Genomic DNA, 26,374 nt, shown 5'->3' on the forward strand with positions numbered 1-26,374 from the left:
ATGACATAATGTCACAGAATGGGTGCGCACTTTGAGAGGCTCTCCCTGCAAGGAATCAAACCCAAAACCTCTTGCTGGGTGAGAGACAAGCACCTATGCCCCTTGACTTCTCCCTACCTTGTGTCTTGACTTACAAGCATATAAGTAAATATATATTTATGTTGATTATGCACCCTTAAATTGTGATCTTTAAATCAACAGCCTGCGATACCATTATAGCAATCAAATTTATTTCATTTACTGCTTGTGTTTAGATATAATACTGCCATTTTATTTATCAAATCGTACGTATTATGCCATAATCAAATGTTTTATCATTAAAATTAAATTATGTTGCTGAACAATTGCACGTTCTCAGCGTTTTTTTTTTTAAAAAACTGATCAAATGTTTTTCGTGAAGATCATGGAACTGCTTGGCTTTTATTGCAGAAAATAGCAAAATGTAAAATGAATTTTCAAAACATGTCCTGTGTATTCAATTCCACATTTAATGTTTCTACATAAAATAAAGTTTCAAACCGGATAACCCGCATATCGCCGCCTCCCACCTTGTTTTGATGCATATGCTAAATGAACTCAAAACAACTCCTCTTGAAATATCTTTCCTACAGATGTTTAAGCAACTAATACTTTATTTTATCTCCTTTTATCTCTCTCAAAACTTTTCCTGGTTTAATGACGACGTCATTAGTGTATTGCCATTCCTGTTAATAAATCATTCGTTTGAAGATTTTCTTAATTTCATCTTTATTTTAGCATTGTATTTCCAATTATTTTCCACATGGAAGCATGGGATGGCTCGAAATTATAAATGTTTTGCATCTTATCAGTGCTTTCTCTTATGAAACATGTAAATCACAAACATATATTGATAATTTATATATGGTCATTCCATCAAAGGAAAAGCAAAACTTGTACTTAATTATAACGCAAAAACTCTAAATTGGATTCATATACATTTCTTGCTTCAGATGTGTTTAACAATTAAGCACTGATGTTGTTTATACACATAATCTATACGAGAAGGTGCTCTAATATAAATAACACAGATTGAGTTTGAGAATTGTCTAAGGTTTGATTTGTGATATAAGGCCCAGCTAGTTCATGTGCTCACTTAACACTATGCATAACTACCAAGTCCAACGTCATGGATCTTTGAATAGAAGCCGAGGTCAATCCCATTGATTTATGTATAAAAGCCGAGGTCAAACTCATGGATCTTTGTATTTAAGCCGAGGTCAAACTCATAGATCTTTGTATAAAAGAAAAGGTCAATCTCATGGATCTATGTATTTAAGACGAGGTCAAACTCATAGATCTTTGTAATTAAGACGAGGTCAAACATATAGATCTTTGTATTTAAGACGAGGTCAAACTCATAGATCTTTGTATTTAAGACGAGGTCAAACTCATAGATCTTTGTATAAAGCCAAAGTCAAAAATATAGATCTTTGTATTTAAGACGAGGTCAAACTCATAGATCTTTGTATTTAAGACGAGGTCAAACTCATAGATCTTTGTTTAAAATAAAAGGTCAATCTCATGGATCTCTGTATTTAAGACGAGGTCAAACCCATAGATCTTTGTATTTAAGACGAGGTCAAACTCATAGATCTTTGTATTTAAGTCGAGGTCAAACTCATAGATCTTTGTATAAAAGCCGAGGTCAAACCCATGGATCTTTGTATTTAAGACGAGGTCAAACTCATAGATCTTTGTATCAAAGCAGAGGTCAATTCATGTATCTTTGTATGTTAGCCGGCCAATATAAAATCACCTAATTTATGAGTATTTTATAATGAGCTATTACGTGTACTACGACATTTTGATTAAAAAAAAATCTAATACACTACCTTACTTTTTACATTTTTCAGTTATGGATCTAGAATGGATTTTGACATGCATCCTTTATAGTGACATTGCACAGTCTTGTGCATAAAGCCGATCGCACTGTACAGTCCAACTGAGAATATGTTTTCGTGATTATTTCGTAAATCGTTTGCCAATAATGGTTTCACCGTTGATTTCGAAAACATAATTGTCATAAAATCTGCCAATAGGTTAAATAAAACAGTAATTTCAACCTGTACAAGGTTGAAGTAATAGGCTGTGAATTTCAAATATGTTTTAAATAAGGCAAACATTTTTCAAAAATGTCGGTGAACGGATAACAAAATAGCTGCCTTATAAACTAATTTACAGTATTCTAATATTATGGCAAGTTTAGAACGCCATTGAAAATGGATGGTTCCTATAATCCCGTATTTGGCGCGTTAAATAGCCAATCAAAACGGCCGAAACTCGTTTAGGCCGACTTTGATCGATACTGGGCGAGTTTGGGCATATATTGTCGTAAATCGTACTACGATCATCCCGGTATTGCGTAAATTACGCATTCGTTGAAAAATAATAGACCAAAGTACAAAATACAGTGAATTATAAATTTAAACAATAAACTTTACATAATCAAAACTTGGCACCGTGACATACGTCTGTGAAAAACTAAGTTCATGAACTATATTACATTGCCAATATATCATATATTGCATAGAATGGTATCAACATTTACCATCGAAGTAGGGCCGCTTACTAGTGGGGAGTTCTACCACCTGATGGCAAATTGGCTAATCTGTTCTACCCTGTAGCGTCAGATACAGTGCATATGTGGGTAAACTGTAGCACGTAGATACAACCTCATAAGTACGCTAGTCATACAAAGTTGCATTGCCTTTATAATAGTGTATAGCCAGTCAAAAATTAAATCTGCCACGCATTGTTTAAGTTAAATCTGTGATGCAATACTCTCTGTGGATTTGAGTCCTCATTCATCCAGACGTTCGTGAGTTTACTCAATTAAGGTGACAGGCATGCTATGCGCGTTTACCAACCATCCTGTCCCACGCACATGGTATTGAAATGCTCAAATAATGTTTCTCTTTAAACATGACAATTCCTTGAAATACAACTTGATATGCTCACACAATGAAATATTTTGCTATATTACACTGAAAGAAGTAATTGTCCTTTATATACACCGGTTAAATAACGGTGAGAAAACGAAGTTTAATTATATTTCACCGACAAAACTTTGTTCGGCCATTACATATTGACAAGATTTCACCATTATCATATTTTGTTATATTCGAATATAGCCTAAAAACGTTAACTCCGATTTAACAAATCCGGTCCTTTCAAACGACTGTGTCTGTGTTTTTATATGAATTGATGTTTTTCAACAGATTGTTTGCGTTGTTTGATGTACAAGCGTAAGATCGTTTGTTTTCTAGGAATGTGTTCTGGCAATATGCGATTTATTAAAGGTGTATACATTAAGAACATTATCACCTAGATAATAATGTATTATGTCAATATTGGATTTCGGATTTTCGAAACGTATTTGATTTTCATGTTATCTAAAACCTTATCTCATCTTACTTTCAACCAGCAAGAGCTGCTGACAGTTAAGATTTGTTAACAAAATGCAATGTAACAATAATGTTCAGAAGATGAAATGGTAGATATCCGCTCGTACGAACTATTACAAAACATAAAACCGAAGGACAATAAAGCAATTACTGTTACTTAAACCTGTTATGAATGAGTGTGCTTAGAATAAACGTATTAATAAATATCATATACATAGTTAGTCGTATATGTTATCATTTCAACTGTGTTGTGTCTGGTGTGTTTTATTTACAATCGCGCATGAAAGAGAAAAATCTTCCTTATAATTAACTTATAAATAAAAAATCCAAATCTCAAAGAGTCAAATGACAAGAGGTCACAGTATTTAGGACGACTTTATTAATCAACCATTTTTTGTCTGTGAGTTTTTGTCACTTGTGCGTGATCCTTTTTTCTTTGTCAGTCGTTGTATTAAAACTTGATACATCCGAAATAAGATTGCTATAAATCACTGTTTGCGCGCCTAGGGTTAAACAACAATGATTTTTAATAATAACTCGATTTAAATTGCAGGGACAAGTTAACGATGGGCTAGTTTAGAGGTATATGTCTAAGGCCTAACAAGCACTGAATGAGATCAACATATCATCACAACACAACAGATACGTAAATTATGGTTGTTCTTCATTACACTATCAAGATAAATTAATTTTTGGGCTACCACTTCGAAACGATCAGGAAGTGTCAGCCTTGATCCCGTTTTTTTTCTTGTTAATGTTCACCCCGCCTGCCAATTAACGCCCAAATAGTAATAACTTCAGATTATTTAGAATGCCAATTAAGATGGTTTAGAAAAGGATGAGTGTACGGATTTGAAAGAAATCTATTACACTCAATTAAAATGTCGAGACTTTTTACCAACTTCAGGTCACTCGCCGAATCTACATTTTTGTAATATTAATACAGGCAGAGACATAGGAAACGGTGAAAGAATCTTTGACAATTTCAGCTGACATTTTTGCTGTAATGTTATATTGCAAATTATTTGCCTTTTTTCAAAGAATATTTATGTTATCACTACTGTCTAAATCAGATATGACGGACATTGTTTGATCGTTTGATGTCGACTCTTTGCTTAGAGTAATGAAAACAACATGAATCATGATTCTGAATCCTTGTACATACTACAAACACCTACTTAATCAGGCAAAAACAAGCCAATGAATGATCTTACAAGGTACAAGGTTATTCAAAGAACTTAGGTCGTGATAACATGACAGCATGAGTATGTGAGACAAAGAATGACATATCTATACAATGGTTCAATCAGTAATTGATATTTTCCATAAATGCATTATTAAGTAATTACTTTATCAGTCAGAATTTTTGTTTGTTTTACACGTGTATGTATTGATTTAAAAAAAAAGTGTCACTTTAAATTAAATAACAAAGTTCACAGAAACACGTGTTGAAATGAATAACAAAAACTGCGATAAGAAAAACGTAAGACTTTCGTTTTGAAACTCTCATAAGTATTTATCATAAGAATTATTACAGTCCATTAATATAATGTTCTTTAACGTTTTCTGATTTATTTAATTGTAACAACAACACAAATTTTAAATATAATAGCTACAAAAGAATGGCAATACCATATTACTGCGTTGGAAATAAATTGAACGTTCGCAGTGTGCAGTTCACAATCTCAATGCACACTTAATTTTTTCTCAGAATACTTGAACTTGGTACATTGATTAACCAAAACCTGTTCCACCTGTTCATTTCCACAGTGTTATGTTGAAATTTAGGCTAACTTTAATCTTAATACGATGTAGCGTTACGCGTTTGTACGCCAACAAGTAACGGTTCGTTGAAAGGTGTAGTAGCTAAGCTGGTCGGCGACTGATAAATTAAAACCCTCACACGCAGTGCTTAATTTGCGCTGATTGAATTACAAGAAGCATAATTCAATACACCTGATGATACCGTAATACCCCGTTTATCCAATAACGAGTCACCGTCACGTCTATTATTACAAGAGAAAAGCCCAGTATTTAAAAATTATATAATATAAACCATTTTAGGAATAACAAGGCCAGGGCCAAAACGTCAATGAACAAGGGACACGACCGTATAAACCACACACGGACCACACACGAAAACAACCACCACAAACCGACCATACACAAATACAAAGACCACAAACGGACCACACACAAATACAAACACCACAAACCGACCATACACAAATACAAACACCACAAACGGACCACACACGAAAACAAAAACCACAAACCGACCATACACAAATACAAACACCACACACGAACCACACACGAAAACAAACACCACAAACCGACCATACACAAATACAAAGACCACAAACGGACCACCCACAAATACAAAGACCACAAACGGACCACTTACAAATACAAAGACTACAAACGGACCACACACAAATACAAACACCACAAACCGACCATACACAAATACAAACACCACAAACGGACCACACACGAAAACAAACACCACAAACCGACCATACACAAATACAAACACCACAAACGGACCACACACCAAAACAAACACCACAAACCGACCATACACACATACAAAGACCACAAACGGACCACCTACAAATACAAAGACCACAAGCGGACCACACACAAATACAAAGACCAAAAACGGACCACACACAAATACACACACCACAAACGGACAACCCACAAATACAAACAACACACACGGACCACACACAAATACAAACACCACAAACGCACCACACACAAATACAAACACCACACACGGACCACACACAAATACAAACACCAAAAACGGACCACCCACAAATACAAACACCACACACGGACCATACACAAATACAAACACCACAAACGGACCACACACAAATACAAACACCACACACGGACCACACACAAATACAAACACCACAAACGGACCACCCACAAATAAAAACCCCACAAACGGACCACACACGAAAACAAACACCACAAACCGACCATACACAAAAACAATGACCACAAACGGACCACACACAAATACAAACACCACACACGGACCACACACAAATACAAACACCACAAACGGACCACACACAAATACAAACACAACAAACGGACCACCCACAAATAAAAACACCACAAACGGACCACACACAAAAACAAACACCACAAACGGACCATTCACGAATACAAACACCACAAACCGACCATACACAAACACAAACACCACAAGCGAACCACAAAGAAATACAAACACCACAAACGGACCACTCACAAATACAAACACCACAAACCGACCATACACAAAAACAAACACCACAAACGGACCATACACGAATACAAACACCACAAACGGACCACTCACAAATATATACACCACAAACCGACCATAAACGAATACAAACACCACAAACGGACCACATACAAATACAAACACCACAAACCGACAATACACAAATACAAACACCACAAACGGACCACATACAAATACAAACACCACAAGCGAACCACACAGAAATACAAACACCACAAACGGACCACACACAAATACAAACACCACAAACAGACCACACACACATCAGAAAAGCTTTACGATAAATGATTGGAATACTGCCTTTGAACGGCCTGTGAAAGACAGGTTCACTAAGACCCATTGCTTACAATGTATGCCCGTCTAGGAAGCCGTATACGTTGATACAATTACCGCTCCTACCTCTCAATTGAAACGAAATGAATGGAATACAATAAGTGTTTGAAAATTAAGCTGAATCTCCCAGTGTGTATATTTTTGATATTGGAATCCCTTCAATTTCATTGACTCATTCATTGAGGTATGTCGTTTATTTCTATGAAGGGCATGGGCGTATATTGTGTTTTAACATTATGTGAACGAAAAAGGCAATACATTGATTTGTTTTTGTTTCCTCAATATGTTCATCATTTATGATACTGCCCGAAGTTCCATTCAGTCAAAATAGTGAGACTAAAAGACTAAACTGGTTTAAATTTACCATTAAAATCGACTAAATAGTTTTTGAAACGGCCCCCAGATAATTAAGACTCACTCGTGTATGTATTGGATACCCTAATGCCAACTTAAAGGTTTAGGTAGGCAGATTTTATCACTTGCAAATTCATATAACTGATTAGATAGCTTTAGAAAGGCAATTTAGAACTCCGACAAAGACTTAAATTTAATAGAAAATCCACACGGGAACAGGCTGACACATTAAAGTAATTAAAAAGGTTCTTTATGCTGCAATAAGAAGTATTTCTATTAGGAAGTTTACAACTTTCATGATTACGACAAAAGATTCAGGAACTTGGATTGAAGTCAATGCTTAAAGGTGCGTGAACTTAGACAAAATAGATGCGGAATATAAAAACAAAATCGTAACAACGAAACTATTTTGCTTTATTTTGTAAAACAATTATTTTATGATGGCAAGTGCTGCAATGGAACGACTGTTAAAATGTTAGTTGTAGATGGAAGAATCATGTCGTTATCATGAATTTCGGAATCTTATTAAAATATTTTGTTTTATACGCTGCCTGTGATAATTATAATTGCAGCCTACAAATATCATGGAGCCGCTTATAATATGTGTGGTCGGCAGAGCGATGCCCCGGAAGAACAGACAGGTTTGATTGATACAAAAATGTGTAACTCTACCAAAGGTCTGCACGAACTACAGTAGTACCCATTCATATGCAATATTCTCTATATTTTTACAAAGTAAAGCATGCTAATGAATGGCGTTCACATCGCGTTGTCTTTATGTTGTCATTGCGTTCTTGCTACGTCAATTGAGTTCTCACCACAACCTCTGCACGCTCTTTCGGTTCTAAACACATCTTAGACACGTTTGTTTCAGGTTCTTCACACGTCTTGTCAGGTTCTAAACACTGATCATGTATTAATACAGGATTCAACTCCCCTATAACTTCATTTTATACCAAAGATGTATATGAATGAAAAATAGGCCATGTATAAATAGAGCACGGTAATTCCATCTCTATCACATTTGAAAATAAATTTAAGTCATAAGAACGTTATGAGGACGTGAGGTAAGCACGTGGCGCAATCTTCCTTGTCGTAGTAAGAACGTACAAAGAACGCATTGGACGTGGTGCATGCGTATTAAGAACGCATTGGACGTTGTGCGCACGTGGAGATGCGCCAGTAAGAACGTATTTGGAACTTGTGATACGTAGTGAATGGCTGGTAGTGACGCAGTAAGGACGAAGTATGAACTTGAGTAATGTATTATTTTAAGAATTTGACCGAGTCCTCGCTGCGTTCGTCGAAATTGCCAGGACGTAGTGCGGTATTCATAGTTTTTGTCTAGACTAAGTGTGATTGAGGTTATAACGCGGTATGAAGTCTTTGCTTGATATTGGTTTAAGTTGTCAATGTTTTAACCGCAGAATAGTTGCATTTGCTGCGCGTGAAATATGATTTTATTTAAAAAAAAAACAACTGCAGGTGAGCTTATCAGGGTAAACAAACGTTTCTTTAGTGTTCTTGTCTTAATGTGCTGTAGTTGGAGGTTAAAATGTATATTAGTGAAATTTATGATCAAGCACCACTTGGAGACCTCCATCAATCTACTGAGCGACACGATTGATCAAATTTCAGCTTTAATGCCTGATACCAATAAAAAAATCTTCTTCTAAATAGTGCCTGAAATAATTTAAAGTCTTAAAAAACTTGACAGGCGTGCTTGACACATTTTCAAACATGAGCCTCATAAATGTTTGTAATAAAAGAAGTAAATCCTTAAGAAATAAAAGAGCAGTAAAAGTGCAGAGAAGTAAGCCACCTGACGCGCCAAGTTGGTAGCATTTATCTATAATGACAAGTTAGCTTTTTTCAGTGACAAGGCGCATCATGATTTATTGCTAGGATTACGTCGGTGTAATTACTTGGCCGTGTCTGCACTCCATTTTTTTGTCTTTAGAGGATTCCAGTGTCACTTATTTCTCCCGACTATGTCGTATGTTTAGCCAGATGTATAACCGCTAATATATATTTGACCGGATATGTATTTAGCCTTAATTTTCGATGTCTTCCATTCTTGCTTCACAGTTGATAATATATCGAATAAACCTAACGGCATGTTATACATCTATCGCTTCGAATCGATGTTTACATTGTTTCTACTGTTGTAGGAAATATCCAACCTGATGCCTAATTGGTTGATGTATAAATACTTCAATAAAGTTTGTATATTGGTTTCATCAACTTTATGCATGCTATTTGGAAACTATTTACCATTTACGTGTTTCTTTATTCAGGATTGCTGAAATGAGTGAATTTTAGTACACGGAAACTAATTTAAACCCCCCAGTAAATAAACATCTAACGTTAACCAACGGTACATCAACAGTCCTTGATCACCACCCTTGTTTAATACATTCTAAATGTTGTATGTTATTTGTTGATGTATGTGGTGTAGTTCTGTGTTTTTGGCTTCATATGGCAACTTTGCCATTGAACGGGGTTCATGTTATGGTTTTTGTCTACTTTACCTATTTTTTTTAAGTTTTTTTTATATAAATATTAATATAGCGGCATTCTAAAACCAAGAAACATTAAGTCCTATGAAATAAACAAGCTGCTTGTATTCCGTTGATATTTCAAATTCTTTACTTTTGAATTTTTCTGGTACGGAGGGTTCTTCTCGCAGTTCAAAAGCGGTAACCATGATGGCATTTCTCAGCTGTGCATTTCTTAATAAATGCGTATTTTACTATCTGATGCATTTTTATTCGGTTATAAACTATGCCTTGCTCCTGAGTGCAGACAGTGCGCTTAATCCCCTACAATAATGAAAACTGTCCACGAACTGGCTCTATAATACCGAGAATGATGGATTGATTAACCTTTATTGGGATATCATTATTTGGAAAGGATTAAGACCAGGTTATATGTTATGAACATACTTTAGTGTTTGTTATGGCGATAAAACCATCAACATAACAAAACAAGAACTAGTTAAACTTGTTTGCAGTTGAACAAAATGTTCTTTATTTTAACAATGCTGATTATATAACTTGTATACGTTTACCCTATAGAGTATTTATCTTAAAGGTGAACTAAGTTTTAATTTGATCGTACAATTAGTTTTTAATGTGATCACACATTTAGATGAATCAAGTACAGCTGAAACAGTTGTCCCAAACCTTGATAGGAACACTGCAGATCAAAATAGAATTCGTTAAACTTCCAGAGCAGATTTAAAAAAAAAACATCGATGACTTAAACCACATTGTTAACTGGAGAATTAGCTCATTGTTTCATTAAGTTTAACAAATTCATTATGTAAGCTTAACGATTCGACCATATCGACATGATAATCCCTTAAACAATTTTGATTGTATTTTGGCCCCGACAATCAAATCAAATGAAACCATGTATGGCATATTTCTTCATTTCAGAAGCCAACGATAATCACTGAAGCTGGAGTAAAAACCTTTAAGATCAAGTCGCTGAGTATTGCTGGTAATACAACATTCGCCTAATAGTGTTAAGGACGTTTGAAAAGTGAATGACAAAACATATTTAAAACACAGTTTAGTTTGCTTTTTTGCAACTGTTCATCAATGTTTTTCATCAATACCATTTTCCAGATGTTCTTTATGCAAAGAAAATCAAATTGGAAAATCTAAATTGTATTCTCTCTACGTCACATAGTATATAAATCTAACATGACTATTTTCGCCATGGTGAGGTTTCTTCAATACGTACATAAGTTTTAAGTTATCCAAGATCCATTTCATATGTTTTCATTTTACTATTTTAACTTAATAGGAACCACATCGTTAAATTTTAAGTAAAAGTATTGACTTTCAAAATGTTGTTATTTTCCTCTTAGCCAATACCAGGTTTCTTTAACAAAGCTAGCATACTTCTTAAAAGATCAGACGTCGGACGGACAAACTGACAAACGAAGGTTAAACTGATATGGGACTAATAAGCTAAGTAACACAGTTAAACATGCAACTGTTTTGAGCGAAATTCTGCAAAATTAAATTAAATTTGAATTATTGCCGGTCTGTTTATGTTTGGTGTAGAAAATCAACTTAAGGAAACAGGCTCGATTTCACCAGAACGTCGCAGTCATAAAATATATGTGGTTATGTATTTAAAAGAGAGTTTGTGGTATATATTTGTTCTTGATACATTAAATTAGCTCTAGGGCTACCATTTCAATTCTTGTAAATTTCTAAAAATTATCGTACTTTAACATGACGTCAAAGTCTCTTCGTTTTTTATCTGCAAGAGAAGTGTCGGCGATTAATTTGTGCCGCAAGTAATGTGATAAAAGTGTTCGAGATTAATGAACGGAATTGTCGCAGTTATCAATTGGCAATTTAAAGCTACCATTTCAAGAGCGTCCTAATTCCCTGTGAACTATGGCAGAACTTATATGGTTATACAGGATGGAATCTTCATATCATCATATGTGCTTCCCGGACCGTTACCGTGTCCAGTCATCTAGTATAGGTCACAATAGGAAATTAATATGCACAATAAGAGCTTTGAACTGATAAAATCAATATTAGATCAAGTATGGGGTAGATATATCTTAAACTGTTTACTGAGCGTTCCAAGATGGTAGCCAACATTTATTGATAACTATGTTTGATACGTGTGTTGAATATACTAGTATATCTTCAAGTGTTTAATTACCGTATAAACATTGTAAATCCAACATATATTAATTACGGAATATGTATAGGTAGATTTTTCATGAACCGTTAACTGACCAATCCAACGTGATAACCGCAGCATTTTTTTATATATTTTTTTTTTAAATGAGTGTATTGAATATCGTATTTTTTCCAGACCATACGAAGGTGGAAACATATATATATGATGACATTGTATATGCAGTCAGTGTGTGTTGTTTGATCCCTATGCCTTTAAACACGCCTTGTTCACATGTTTGACTGATATATACGCTATGCACTTTATTACGGAATGAATTGCGTGATTGCTGTCATTATCGGGGTATGAACGAAGTTACCATCAATGTTGTATAGTTTGAATTGTGTGGAGTCCGAAAGACATACTTTATCGCCACAGTCAAAAATAGTCCAAAAATATAATCATGTTTTAACGTAAATTTGAAACGCTAATAACAACAATTCATTTAACAAATCCTAAGTTTTCATCATGATGATTGAAGGTTTTTCTTGGCCTGCTGAAATATACAAACAACCACAAATAATAGTTCGCTATTGATGATAATACGCAATTAGTCGCGGTCCAAACATATTTAAGGATGTTGCGTTCGTCGGAATATTTTCGCAATTACCGAAAGGTCGTTTATTTTAGGAATGGAAGTTGAAGTGTAAATATTATGAAATAATTGACAAATCAGACTTAAGTACGACACTGTATGAACTCTTCAACTTACCATTACAGACCGTAAGGAAATGTAAAAGTTCTTTAGCTGTGCGTATTAAGGATAGTCTCTATGGAATGAAGCCTCACGGAATTCCTTATACTGTGGATATGTGTGTCTTTCAAGCAAGTAGACTTACTATGACGAAAATATGACAGTAAGGGTAATCATAAGTCCGGGCTTTTATGTCTGGATATATACAATCGGCTGTTTGCACAACTTGTTGTCTAGAACTTAATTAGAAATTAAATTTCTAGGGCAATATTGGAGTATGTACAGTTTTATTTTATAATCATGTTTGTCCCACTCATGAATTACCATCAATTACCATCAATGTTGTATAATTTTTGTTTATATTACTAGAGACCTATTTTTTCACGTGACGTAAGGAATAACATTAAACAGTGAGTATGTACAGTTCCTTGTGTAAGAAAGATTTCTTTTTTTCGTCTATGTATCAACGCCCTTATAATTACTGAATTGTGCAAGAATTGTCATGCGGATAAACTACAATAATATTTACTTGTACGCATAAGTGACTGAATGTTGTCCTTTGCAACATGGTACAAAACAGGTACTACACCTGCATCGACATTGAAATTATAGAGTCGCACTAAGGGCCCTTGCATAGTTTCAATAATTTATGTTTTCAGTGCAGTAAATATTATTAAATAATTGAACACCACATTTGCTTTCATCCAACTTCTGTATTGATTGACCATTTATTAAATAATAACTGTTAGGTTAAACACAAAACTATTTTTCGATTGCACTAACTTCAAGGTTGAATTTAAATGTGTTATCATATGTATCTAAATAAACGATTCGGAATGGATGAAATCGTTTTGGATAGAAGAAAAATAATACCAAATACAATACAAACAATAAAGTAAATTTGTTTCTTTCAAAAAATAAAATTTGACACCCGATAGCGATAAGGAAACGAAACTAACATAAATTCAAAGAAAGAAGAATGTTTATACTCTCGCCCATAGAGACCCCATTGTCCTCCGTATAATGACGCAAGTTCTTCAATGAAATATAGAATGTCATACAATATATGTCTTATAAATACCAGATGCAACAGTACAAACTGAGTACAGCCTTTTATTTATATCCAACTAGACCGTAGCAGACACACAGACGCCAAATCTGACGCCAACTTATTGAAACCGTGTTAAACAACAATAAAAAAAAATGTTATATAAGAAACGGAATGGCGCCAAGGTTATCATCTTACTGTTAGATTGGATTTATTTTCCACTTTCGTAAATATATTGCGATAAAACTGTAATTTACTTTTACATCATAATAAATTAAAGTTATCTTATCTAATTTCAGTTACTATATTTACAACGTCACAATATAATATTGCATAAATCTTGTAATTAAAAATTTGACAAATGTCAGGAAAATACATCCTACTAAAGTCAAGAGAAAATTGCTAAACTTTAAAATGGATTATAATGGCACTTAAATCCATACACAAATTAGCACCTCATATTAAAGATTGGCTTAAATCAAGAGCAAACACGAAATTTGACTTTTATTGTTCCCTTCGACTATTTAATAATACATAGCTGCCCTCATACTTTAATAAATTTTAAGCCTTCGGCTCATCCGATAAATTCCACCGCATTGCCAGGTAACTTCCTCCATCCACGGCGCTAACCTAGTATTCTCTATATACATACAATGCGTCTTTGTTCAACTGAACATACAGGGAATTTACTATACAGGATATGCCATCAGGTAAATCCAGAAAGAAAAAAAGAAACCTATGCTTTGAATATGTTATTACTTAGCAAACAAGATATTCGAGATATGCAAACTATAGATTATGTATATAACAAGTTGTATGCAACACATTTGCAGTAAAATGGATAAATAATTAATTACGAAGAAATAACTATGTATATTTGTTTTATTTTTCAAGTATTTCATTTTGCTAAACAAAAAAATATTATAATATCTGCTATCTCGATTAAGGTAGCAAACAATCTTTTTTTTATGAAAAAAGATTTCTACAGAAATATATCTTTGTCGCTATGATGACTGGAACACGTTTAGGGTTTCGATGGCAGCAACAACACAGCATTTTCTTTATTACACTAATATAAATAGCATGTAAAACAGTGGTAATCTACCTTTATATTTGAATTTAAACTAACGAAGTGTACCTTATCTTGAAATGAATAATTTGATTATTTATAATTATATTTTTTATAAATATAATCTTTACAGAATATTTCCCTTGTATATAGCTTTTCGGTGAACATTTTTAATTAATGTAAACATATAGCATACGAATGGGCAATTCCAATTCCTTTCATCATCAATATTGATCAAATGAGCCTAACACCAACCGTCAAGAATTGGACATATAATTGGAACAAAAGTATTAATAAGTATGGCCTAATGATTTTGAAAAAGTATATAGTATAGTAAACCGATGGTATACGGCTTTGAAAACTTTGTACCTACAACTACTTTTTTTAATAGTCTTTATGACAACATCGCTGTATGTTATATACTAAAGGTATATATTTTGCTCTCATAAGATGCTGGATATTTACAGGTAAACGATATAAACGTATGTTTTCATTAAATCGTCTTATTGCCGGCAGTTTGTCGACATATTTTAGCTAAGGCATTGATGTTTGTTATTAGTGAAAGTAAGATTGCTTTGTCACTTCTACAATTAACCTATTTAACCTAAGACGTTATCTTCGCCTTTCAAAAAAAAATAATAGTGGTTTTAACCTTAATTATTTACTTTCATATAAATGTCTTCGAATACTGGCTAATATAAATCAGTTTAAATTAAACTAAATGAAAGTTGCATTTTAAATCTTCTTTTAATCATACTGTCACAAACAATGTAGTTTGCATTTTAAGACATTTTCTTAGAATCGCTGCATTGCTCGTTAAGGTGATTTTTTAAGTTTTTCTCTCTTTTTTGCGTTTTATAGGGAAATTATAACAAGATGTGTCATAATTGCCAGCATGGTTGCTTATAAACTCGCAATTTTGACAAATAAATAGTTTGAGGCTAAAAACATAAAAAATACCAGTTAACAGCTCCTGCAGACTGTTATACGCTGATTTCTAGGAAATAAAGAAGAAAATCAGACAAGCGATCAGCAAAAGAGACATCAGAGAAAATTTTATATTGAGGAAATACAATGCATTGACGTAACAAATAGTTAAGCTTGGTTTATACTGACGAGAATAGCCTAATCTAAAATGAAATAAATGAAATAGCTAGACGACACACTCAATAACTCCATTTCCTGTTGTAAAAATTAAGATCCTTGAACGCATTCTTTATAATTTTGTTTTCATCTTCTTCATTCATAACACTGTTAAAACGGCTCTCAAATCTGGAATTGTCCAGAAAGATTCGTCAATCAACTCGTATTCCTGTATCTGCAACTTTAAAGTTTAGTAAGGCAGATTTTAAGAATAGCAAACACATAGAATTGATCAGGTTGTAAATAGGCAATTTAGAACTCCGACAAAGAGTTAAATGTATTAGAAAATCCACATGGAAAACAAATGACACATTAAAGTAAATAAATAGGTTCCTTATGCTGCAAAAACAAGTATTTCTATTTGAATATTTACAACATTTATTATGATTATGACAATAGATTTAGGAGCTTGGAATTACTTAAACGTGCGTGCACTTAGTATCGTAACAAGAAAATCTAATTCGCTTTTGTGTAACAATTATTTCATGATGACAAGTGCTGAAATTGTACGACTGTTACAATGGTAGTAGTAGAGGAAAATATGATGCCGTTATCATAGAAAATTGGAGTTTGTTCAATACGTTTGTTTAATACGCTGTCTGTGATTTTTGCAGCATACAGATAACACGAAGCCACTTATTATATGTGTGGTCGGCAAAGCGATATCCCGGAAGAACAGACAGGTTTGATTGATGCAAAAATGTGACACTGTTAAAGGTCTACATGCACGAACTTCAGTAGTACCCCTTTATATGAAGCATTCACGGTCGATATTTTGTCAAACCAAAACAGAATCTGATATAATTCGGAAGCATAGGAGTTATATATCTATGTCTAATTAAAACAAGGCATTCAAAACTTTTGTTAGCTCGAGAGGATTAGAATGAAATAAACCTATACATTTATTCAATTTGTTAACGCGGCAATTATTCTTTGTATAATGCACAATGATACGCTATTCCGTTGTTAATGGAACTCCCGATATGATCTGTATTCATGAAGTAAACTGGATTGAATAACGAAGAGCGAAAAAACACACATGATATAAGTATATTATTACAATCAATATTTAGGCAATTTAGAATATTTATGCTAAAAGCTACAGAAACAAGTCCAGTAGCAAAAAGTTTAAACATAATCCCGGTCTAGTGGCACTGGGCAAACGCCAAAGACATAGAACACAAAATCACTAACAAGAAGACTTGAAACCATCCTCTGTGTGAATCCACATGGCCATCTAATATCTTGTAACTGTACAACAAGTATAACACTTTACATACATATTTTGACACAACTACTACTACTTTGTTGTCGTTTTCTAACGGAAATAGTTTTTAGCTTCATGTAATCAATGGATCAAATGTTTTAGACCATGCTCGCTGTTTCGCTGTTACTTCTGGTTTATTGTTATTCATGCCAATTTAAACACCAAAATACAAAATGTAATTGAATCAAACCTTTTTATTTGGTAAACTAACTTGGTATTTAGATGACAAAATAGAAAAAAATAAAATAATGGTAAAGCATTATATAAATAATACAATTTAAATGATCGAGCTCTCTAAATTTTAATCATTATCCTCCCATTTTGTTAGCATGATACGCGTATGGAGTATAGAAATTTCGTCATTATAATTTTTGATTATCATATTCCGCTTCACACACAGCATTTTGTTTCAATATTGACTGAATTTATGGATAATTTGTGAACATAATTATTTCAAAAACATTGTTTATCAATTTAGCGTTTTAATTGTGCCCTAATTCATGAATTTTTTTTATTTATAACATCTTTTCCGCAGTGGAAATTTCGGAAAATTAACTTTAAAAGCTGAATGAAATAATTTTGATTGAGGCTACAATCAGTGCTCTAAAATAGGATGACTAATCGCATGAGACATACACTATAAGGAACATTACTATATACCGTTTTTCTGCCGACCTGGAACTTGTTCGGTGTATAACATGTATCCGTTTGAATTAAAACATGTTTCATCATGTAGTCATTTAAAACATCCGGAATTCCATGCATAGATGCAATCCACAATTAAGATTTACGATCAATGGTGAAAAATGGTCAAGTGCGGGAAATCCCAACGTTAATTTATAAAGCTTTGTTAGTGTTGTATATACGTTTGAATTTTTAGTTCATTGTCGTTCGGGTTATTATTTACAAGTACCTCTAGTCAGGGGTTAAATTGAACTTTTTGACCACACGGCTATTCTCCGTAATTTACATTATCTTATTGTGTTTAATTTTTCAAATACAAAGGGTACTTCATAAAATGCATAACTGTGAATGGCTGATGTTTAAGGTCAGATTACTAAGCGTTGTTCAAACGGAAGTAACATGATAATGCTACATTCAACCAACGCTAATTATGGTTAAGGGTAATCACCTGACAATGTCCATTATTTCTCTTGTTAATAGGATTCGTTTAGTTATTGGTATTAACAGTTTATAATTATTGTCCACATTTAGATACCGGTCAATGTTCTATATTCTCAAAATTTGATACCTATTTGTCGTCACTATTTGTTCTTTGTTTCTTGCGTTCAATTAATCAAAATCACTAAAATCATATTGAAAAATTCATCTCATACATTACAAACCATTATCAGATGTGCTTTGGTTTCCAATTATCACCTCTGAGGAACGACAACTCATTAAACACGTGCCGCAGGTTATTTACCTGTTTATGCTTGCAGATATTCACCTTATGTAGAAAAATCGGCAATAAATCAACTAAATGAAGTTCAACGCAGTCCATTGATCCTCTGTATTTTCAGGTTCATTTTAAATCTGTTGCTTTTGATAACGTTGTGTATAAATAACGGCTCATCCGGTTGTTTTTGTCCTTATTCGTTGTTTCCCGATAACACATGTCAGCCTTCGAAAGCTCTAGTTAAATATATAAGATAGCAGAACGAAGAGGTAGTTACCCTCAAAGCAACTATTATAAAAATTCAAGCCAACGGACGCAACCAATGTCCCAGGGTTATTACAAATTAGCTTCTTCAGTGACAAGGCGCATTATGATATATCCCGTACAAAATGTCGAAAGAAAATGCTGTTACATGTCTATAATCAGTTTCATTACACTAGATGACTGTTGTCCATTATTTCTCTAGATAATAGGATTTGTTTAGCTAGTGGTAATACCACTATATTGCCTTTGACCGTATTTAGATACATGTTCAATATTATATATTTTCAAATTAATTTGATACCATTTTTTTCGTCATTATTTTTTTTTGCTTCTTGCGTTTTTGTTCAATTAATCAAAGTCACTAAAATCATATTGAAAAATCCACGTCATACATTGTATCTTACAAACCATAACAATTTGTATTATGTTTTTTCATTTCTCACTTCTCTGGAACGAAAACACATTTTGACCACATGCCGCAGGTTGAATACCTGTTCATGTTCTTTGTGTATAACTAACAGCTCATCCATTTTTAACATATCCAAATCTGCTATTTTCTGAAACAGTATCATAACATGCTAGTTTATTGAATGCTCTCAATATGAAACTGTACATCGTTTCTCTTTCCTTTAAATGAATTTCCTGAAAATAAACGAATACTAGTCAGTGAATTAACTAACAACGCGTTTTTGATTCCCGTTCTTTTAGTCTTAAATCAAAGCAAACATGATGGCAAATTTTAGTAAATACATTTTATTCAATATTACTAAATGAAGAACAAGGAAAGAAAAAAAATCGATTTATCGAACAATGGATCGACTTGTATTTGTCTATGAATTATTATTAAGCTTTTATTACATGAGCTTGTATCACTGTATTTTTTCCTCATGCGATATAACTGCACATCCCCTTTATTTATCTCCATATTGTATGTTTTAAAATAAAAACGAAGTCCTTCTTACTTTACGTGGAAAATGAAATATATGGAATGATGTAATAACGGAAATGAATATTTTTAAAATGACCTTTAGGTCGTGACATAAATTAAGAGTTAAATGAAAAATAAGATAATGAACAGATATGGAGAAGTCCAGGCCAGTCATTTCAAAATATATTCAGTTATATTATATTATATATCGTATTTATATTGAAGTTATCAAATAATTATTGGAAACTAAAGGGCAAAGCCTATTGACCAGACTTTTATACAAAAATCATGTTTATATATATATATATATGTAAAACTACAGGATGGCACACGACTAAGGCCTTACCTACACAGAAGAGGAGTGACACAGCGTACACTCAACATTGACAGACCATACATGCATCAAAACAACATGTGAATGTCGGGGTCGCCGCCATGGAACGGTAAGCGAAACAGGAGTTCACTGGGGTTAGATCTTATTTATATATGCAACGCAACATTTGTCCCAACATGCATAATTTGTTAATAAATAGCTGGGTCCCGCCTAGTACTGATATCATTTTAAGAGGTCAGGGTAACTTGCTCTAAGTTGAAGCAGGCCGGACCCATGACACCGTCGGTGCACGGCAACATGGTGTTTGTCCGAAATACTTTTTTTAGATAAAGATATATAATACAATCATGTCCCTAGCTCTTATACAATGACGAGCTGAATCAAACCCTTGTTACCTAGAACCTACATATGTCCAACATACGTCCAGCAAAGGACCTACTTATGTCGAACATATTCTTTCAGATGTCCAACAAAGAACCTATATATGTCAAAAATACGTCCAACAAAGGACCTTAATATGTCCAGCATATTCTATTATGTCTAACAAAGGACTTACCTAGCCTAGCCTTACCTTGCATAGCCTAGTACCTACAAATGTCAAGCCTTGTATCTACAAATGCCCAACGTTGTACCAACAAATACTCAACTTGTTCAATCTGGTTCCAACAAATGTCCCGACATGTACTTGCACTAGTGTCGCATTGTTCCTATAAATGATCAAAACAGTACCTACAGAAGCCAAGCATAGTACTTATAAATGTCCAACCTTGTATCTATAAATGTCCAACCTTGAACTTATATATATTAAGCAGATTACGTACGAATGTTCAACCTAATACCAACAAATGATAAACCTAGTATCTATAAATGTACAGCTTGTTTCTTCAGAAGTACAAAATACACTCAAACTATAAACACATAGGCTCGGTTGAGTGGGACTATCAAGAAGAGAAGTAGTAAGTGCAAAGACGTCAGTGCCTTTTAAAATCGGTTTTATATAGCGATGTTCTATTTGCAAGAAACATAACGTCATATTAAATTAACTGTCTGCTTGTATTCCGTTGAGATTTCTGGCTCCTGACAGATAACTTGTATCCTTTGTCTCCACAGAAAATGAGTTTTGTTTTGAGCGGGGTTGGCCTACATCAACCGAATGAGAAGTGGCATTCAAATACAAGAAACTATGTCAGCGGGCATTTTGAATATATATATAAACCATTAAATTAAATAACAAAGGCTTATATATATTCATGATTGTTTTAAGTTTCTATATTATTCAAATCTGTAGATCATACAACTACTCTCGGCACCTATTTTAAAGTGTTACGCTTTGGCATTTTGAATGATCATTCTTTTTAAACAGTGGTTGGTGCTGATATTGTCAGGACGATGGCCTGGCTGTATTTGAATTGTTGTCTGTAGGCAGGGACTGACCCAATCATAGGACTAATCATGCCTTTTTCGAAATATATTTGAGGTTTGCGGTCGATGCTTAATAGTAAAGGACCTCGCACATCATCTTTATGAATCTGCCTTAAATCATATCACTCACAAAAATACCAGTGGACCAATTTTGATTTTCGTTTGTATTCTCCTTACATTTCCTGGCATGTTGGGAATTTATCAGACAGTATATTAGACTCTAACATACATATATACTCACTTTTTTCTCCTATTATTTAATCCTTAGTGGCAGTAAGTATCTCAATTTTTATATATTTCGAATAAGTGTTTACTTCTTATATACATGTTTTACTCTGTGTTATAAACGAACTTGTTTATATAAAGAATTACATTGTTTTTTCCTGTGTATCAAGAAAAGACTTTGCATAAAAGTGTATAACATGTCATAAAAACACATATTTTGCAGAAATAGAGTGCACTGAAAAGTGCTCGAGATCCTTCCATTTACCGATTTGTGGGCTTTTAATCATCGTGTAATTCAGGTCCCAATCATCATAAGTCTCTCAATCTGTTGTGTCGCTATAAATGGTTAATGTTCTCATTTTAAACAGTGTGTAAACTGGTCGGAAAGCACTTTGAAGATAATCACGACAAATTATATCTTGCTTTGTAAAATTGAGTTAAGGTCGACACTTTGGGAGCATCCGTTATAATCCTTAAACGTGTAACCATCAATATAATTTGTGATATTGGGGCCTGCCTAGTTTTTCAAGCTTTTAATTCGATGGAATAACGTGATGTCGAATTCTTACGGACAGTTTCTGTTTGTTAAGCCAGAACCTTTGTCAATATTTATACGAAAAACCACAGAGACAAGTCCAGAAATCAAAAGTTTAAACAGTAACTCCGTTTAATGGGGCATGGTCAACGCCAAAAAAATAGAGCACAAAAACAAACAATAACAAACAAGAAACATGGAACATCAGCACACAACTCCACACACAACACACTAGGTATATACTATATGAAAATAAGGATGTTGATCAAGGTTTGTACCTCCAGTCGTCTATTCGGCATATCTGCAATACAATAGGTTCATCAATATCATTCAAACAATACAAAGCTTTAGGGCTTCTGGAAACAAATTGAACGTAGTTTTTATTGTTTCTTTCTAATGTTTTTCAGTAATGTAAGTAACGGGTTTTTAAGTTATTTATAGATGTCAAGACGTTTGTTATGTTTTATTGAAATATCTCGACAGAGTTGGAATGATCAAGATGACAAAAGTAAACGCTTTTTGGCATACCGTGTATAGCGTTTAATGCAAAGTAAAACTGTTTTTGAAATGCAATTCTAGAAAATAAAGCAAATAGCTCTGTAGACCAGTACTTAAAAACACTTAAATGTTAAAGAACATACATGGACACAATTATAAGTCTAGTCCGAAGAACATTAAATTAGGACAATCTACGTAGACCAGTATCCAAAACAACACAATAATCGGGAATGTACAGGAACAATATCAATACATTAGTACCGAAAACAATGACCTAGAACATAAAGGGACAACCTCAGAAGCCAAATTCCCAAAATATTACAAGTGTCTAGAATATGCAGGGTCAAGCTTAGAAGACGAGTATTCACAAACATAAAATGGTCTAAAACATAAACAGCTTGGTAGACCAGTACACTAAACATAACAACGATCTAATACATACAAGCTCGAACGCCAACATCAAAGGAATTGGTTAGGAAAGAAAAACGTAGTTCGGTTTAACTGAGGCAAAAAATGATTGTATTTGAATCTAGATGTTTGTTTACACTAACATGAATATAACTCATTCACCAATATGATGCTGGGAGAGGATGCATCTACACAACACTTCCTGTGACATTAAATCATTTTAACGCCCGATAGTTCGTGATCGATGAATAAAACATGTTAAAAAGAAGAAAATATACTAATCCTTATCTTATCTAGAAAATATTCGTAGAGAATGCATTGAAAAAGATTGTGCGGTATCGAAATACAACACAGGAATGGTGAAATTTGGTTTAATTCATAATAACACTTTAGTTAGCGGATTTGAAGAGTATAGAAAATCCTGGGTGCGACTGGACAGGGACCGGTCAGTGACTATTTGTCCATTTATCATCGATCAAAACGTAAGACATTTAAAACGATTGGTTTAAGATGTCAATGTTTTATCAGCAGAGTATTTTTAAAACAACAACAACTGCAGGTGAGCTCATCAGGGTGAACATACTTTTCTTTAGTGTTCTTGCTTTAATGTGTTGTAGTTGGAGGTAAAGATGTATATTATTAAAATTTATAATCAAACACCACTTTGAGACCTCCATCACACTTCTGAGCGACACATTATATCAAATTTCAGCTTTAATGCCTTATGCCAATGAAAGATTACTCTTCTAAATTGTGCCAGAAATAATTTAAAAGTCTTAATAAACTTGACAGGGGTGCTTGAGCATTTTCAAACTTGCGCCTCATATTTTTTGCAATAAAAGAAGTAAATCCTTAAGAAATAAAATATCAGTAAAAGTGCAGAAAAGTAAGCCACCTGATCCCGCCAAGGTGGTAACATTTATTTATCACGACAAGTTAGCTTTTTTCAGTGACAAGGCGCATCATGATTTATTGCCAGGAATACGTCGGTGGAATTAATTGTCCGTGTCTGCACTCCATTTTTATCCTTTGGAGTCTTCTAGTGTCACTAATTTCTCCCGACTATGTCGTTTGTTTAGCTAGATGTATTGCCGCTAATATATATTTGACCGGATATGTAGTTTAGCCTTAATTGTCGATGCCATTATTGCTTCACAATTGATAATATATCGAATAAACCTAACGGCATGGTTTACATATATCGCTTCGAATCGATATTTACATTGCTTCTACGTTGTAGGAAAAATCCAACCTGATGCCGTTTTGGTTGATGTATATATACTTCAATTACAGTTTGTATATTGGTTTCTTCAAATTTATGCATGCTTGGAAACTATTTACCATTTACGTGTTTGTTTATTCGGGATAGCTGGAATGAGTGTATTGTTGTAGACGGAAACTGATTTAAACCCCCCAGTGAATTAACATCTAACGTTAACCAACGGTACACCAACAGTCCTTGATCAACACCCTTGTTTAATACCTTCTAAATGTTGTAAATTATTTGTTGATGTATGTGGTGTAGTTCTGTGTTTCTGGCTTCATACCTTTGCCATTGCCATTGCCATTTAAGGTCTTTTTAAGGTTTTTGTTTACCTTACTTGTTTTTTTATGTTTTGTATATAACTATTAATATAGCAGCATTCTAAAACCAAGAAACATTAAGTCCTATGAAATAAACAAGCTGCTTGTATTCCGTTGATATTTCAAATTCTTTACTTTTAATTCTTATTGTGAATACATTTCGAATTATCTTCTTGTACGGAAGGTTCTTCTCGCAATTCAAAAGCGGTTAACATGATGGTATTCCTTATCTGTGCATTTCTTAATTAATGCACATTTTACTGTCTGATTCATATATATTCGGTGATAAACTATGCTTTGCTCCTGAGTGCAGACAGTGCGCCTAATCCCCTACAATAATGAAAACTGTCCACCAACTGACTCTATAATACCGAGAATGATGGATTGATTTACCTTTAATGGGATATCATTATTTGGAAAGGATGTAGACCAGGTTTGATGTTATGAACATACTTTAGTGTTTGTTATGGCGATAAAACCATTAACATAACAAAACAACAACTAGTTAAACTTGTTTGCAGTTGAACAAAATGTTCTTTATTTTAACAATGCTGATTATATAACTTATATACGTTTACCCTATGGACCGAATGTTCAGAATTTTGTTAAAGTTCACATCTTGATTAACGCCATCGTTGTTTGATTTTAAAGGTGAAATAGTTTATAGTTTGATCGTACATTTAGTTTATAATGTGATCACACATTTAGACGAATCAAGTACAGCTGAAACAGTTGTCCCAAACCTTGATAGGAACACTGCAGATCAAAATTGTATTCGTTAAACTTCCAGAGTAGATTTTTAAAAATAGCAACGATGACGTAAACCACATTGTTAACTGGAGAATCAGCTCATTGTTTCATTAAGTTTAACAAGTTTATTATGTAAGCTTCGATTACGATTCGACCAAATAGACATGAGAATCCCTTAAACAATTTTGATTGTATTTTGGCCCCGACAATCAAATCAAATGAAACCATGTATGGCATATTTCTTCATTTCAGAAGCCAACGATAGTAAAAAACCTTTAAGATCAAATCGCTGAGTATTGCTGGTAATACAACATTTGCCTAATAGTGTTAATGACGTTTAAGAAGTGAATAATCAGACATAACTAAAAAAACAGTTTAGTTTGTGTTTTGCAACTGTTATGTATTTATCATCAATGCCATTTTCCTGATGTTCTTTATGCAAAGAAAATCAAATTGGAAAATCTAAACTGTATTCTCTCTACGTCACATAGTTCATAAATCTAACACGACTATTTTCGCCATGGTGAGGTTTCTATAAAACGTACATAAGTTTTAAGTTATCCAAGATCCATTTAATATGTTTTCATTTTACTATTTTCACTCAATAGGAACCACATCTTCAAATTTTAAATAAAAGTATTGACTTTCAAAATGTCGTTATTTTC

General features: G+C 33.6%; 1 protein-coding gene across 1 annotated transcript in view; it reads left to right on the forward strand.

Annotated features, from left to right (window-relative positions):
- Positions 1–10,952, forward strand: part of LOC128204410 (FMRFamide receptor-like) — a 45,209-nt gene extending 34,257 nt beyond the window's left edge. Inside the window, exon 2 of the mRNA XM_052905826.1 lies at positions 10,869–10,952. Coding sequence (XP_052761786.1) covers positions 10,869–10,952 — 84 coding nt within the window. The remainder of the gene's footprint in view (positions 1–10,868) is intronic.
- The last annotated feature ends 15,422 nt before the right edge of the window (positions 10,953–26,374 follow it).

Source organism: Mya arenaria, chromosome 10 (genome assembly GCF_026914265.1).
Source record: "Mya arenaria isolate MELC-2E11 chromosome 10, ASM2691426v1".
Taxonomy (NCBI): Eukaryota; Metazoa; Mollusca; class Bivalvia; order Myida; family Myidae; genus Mya; species Mya arenaria.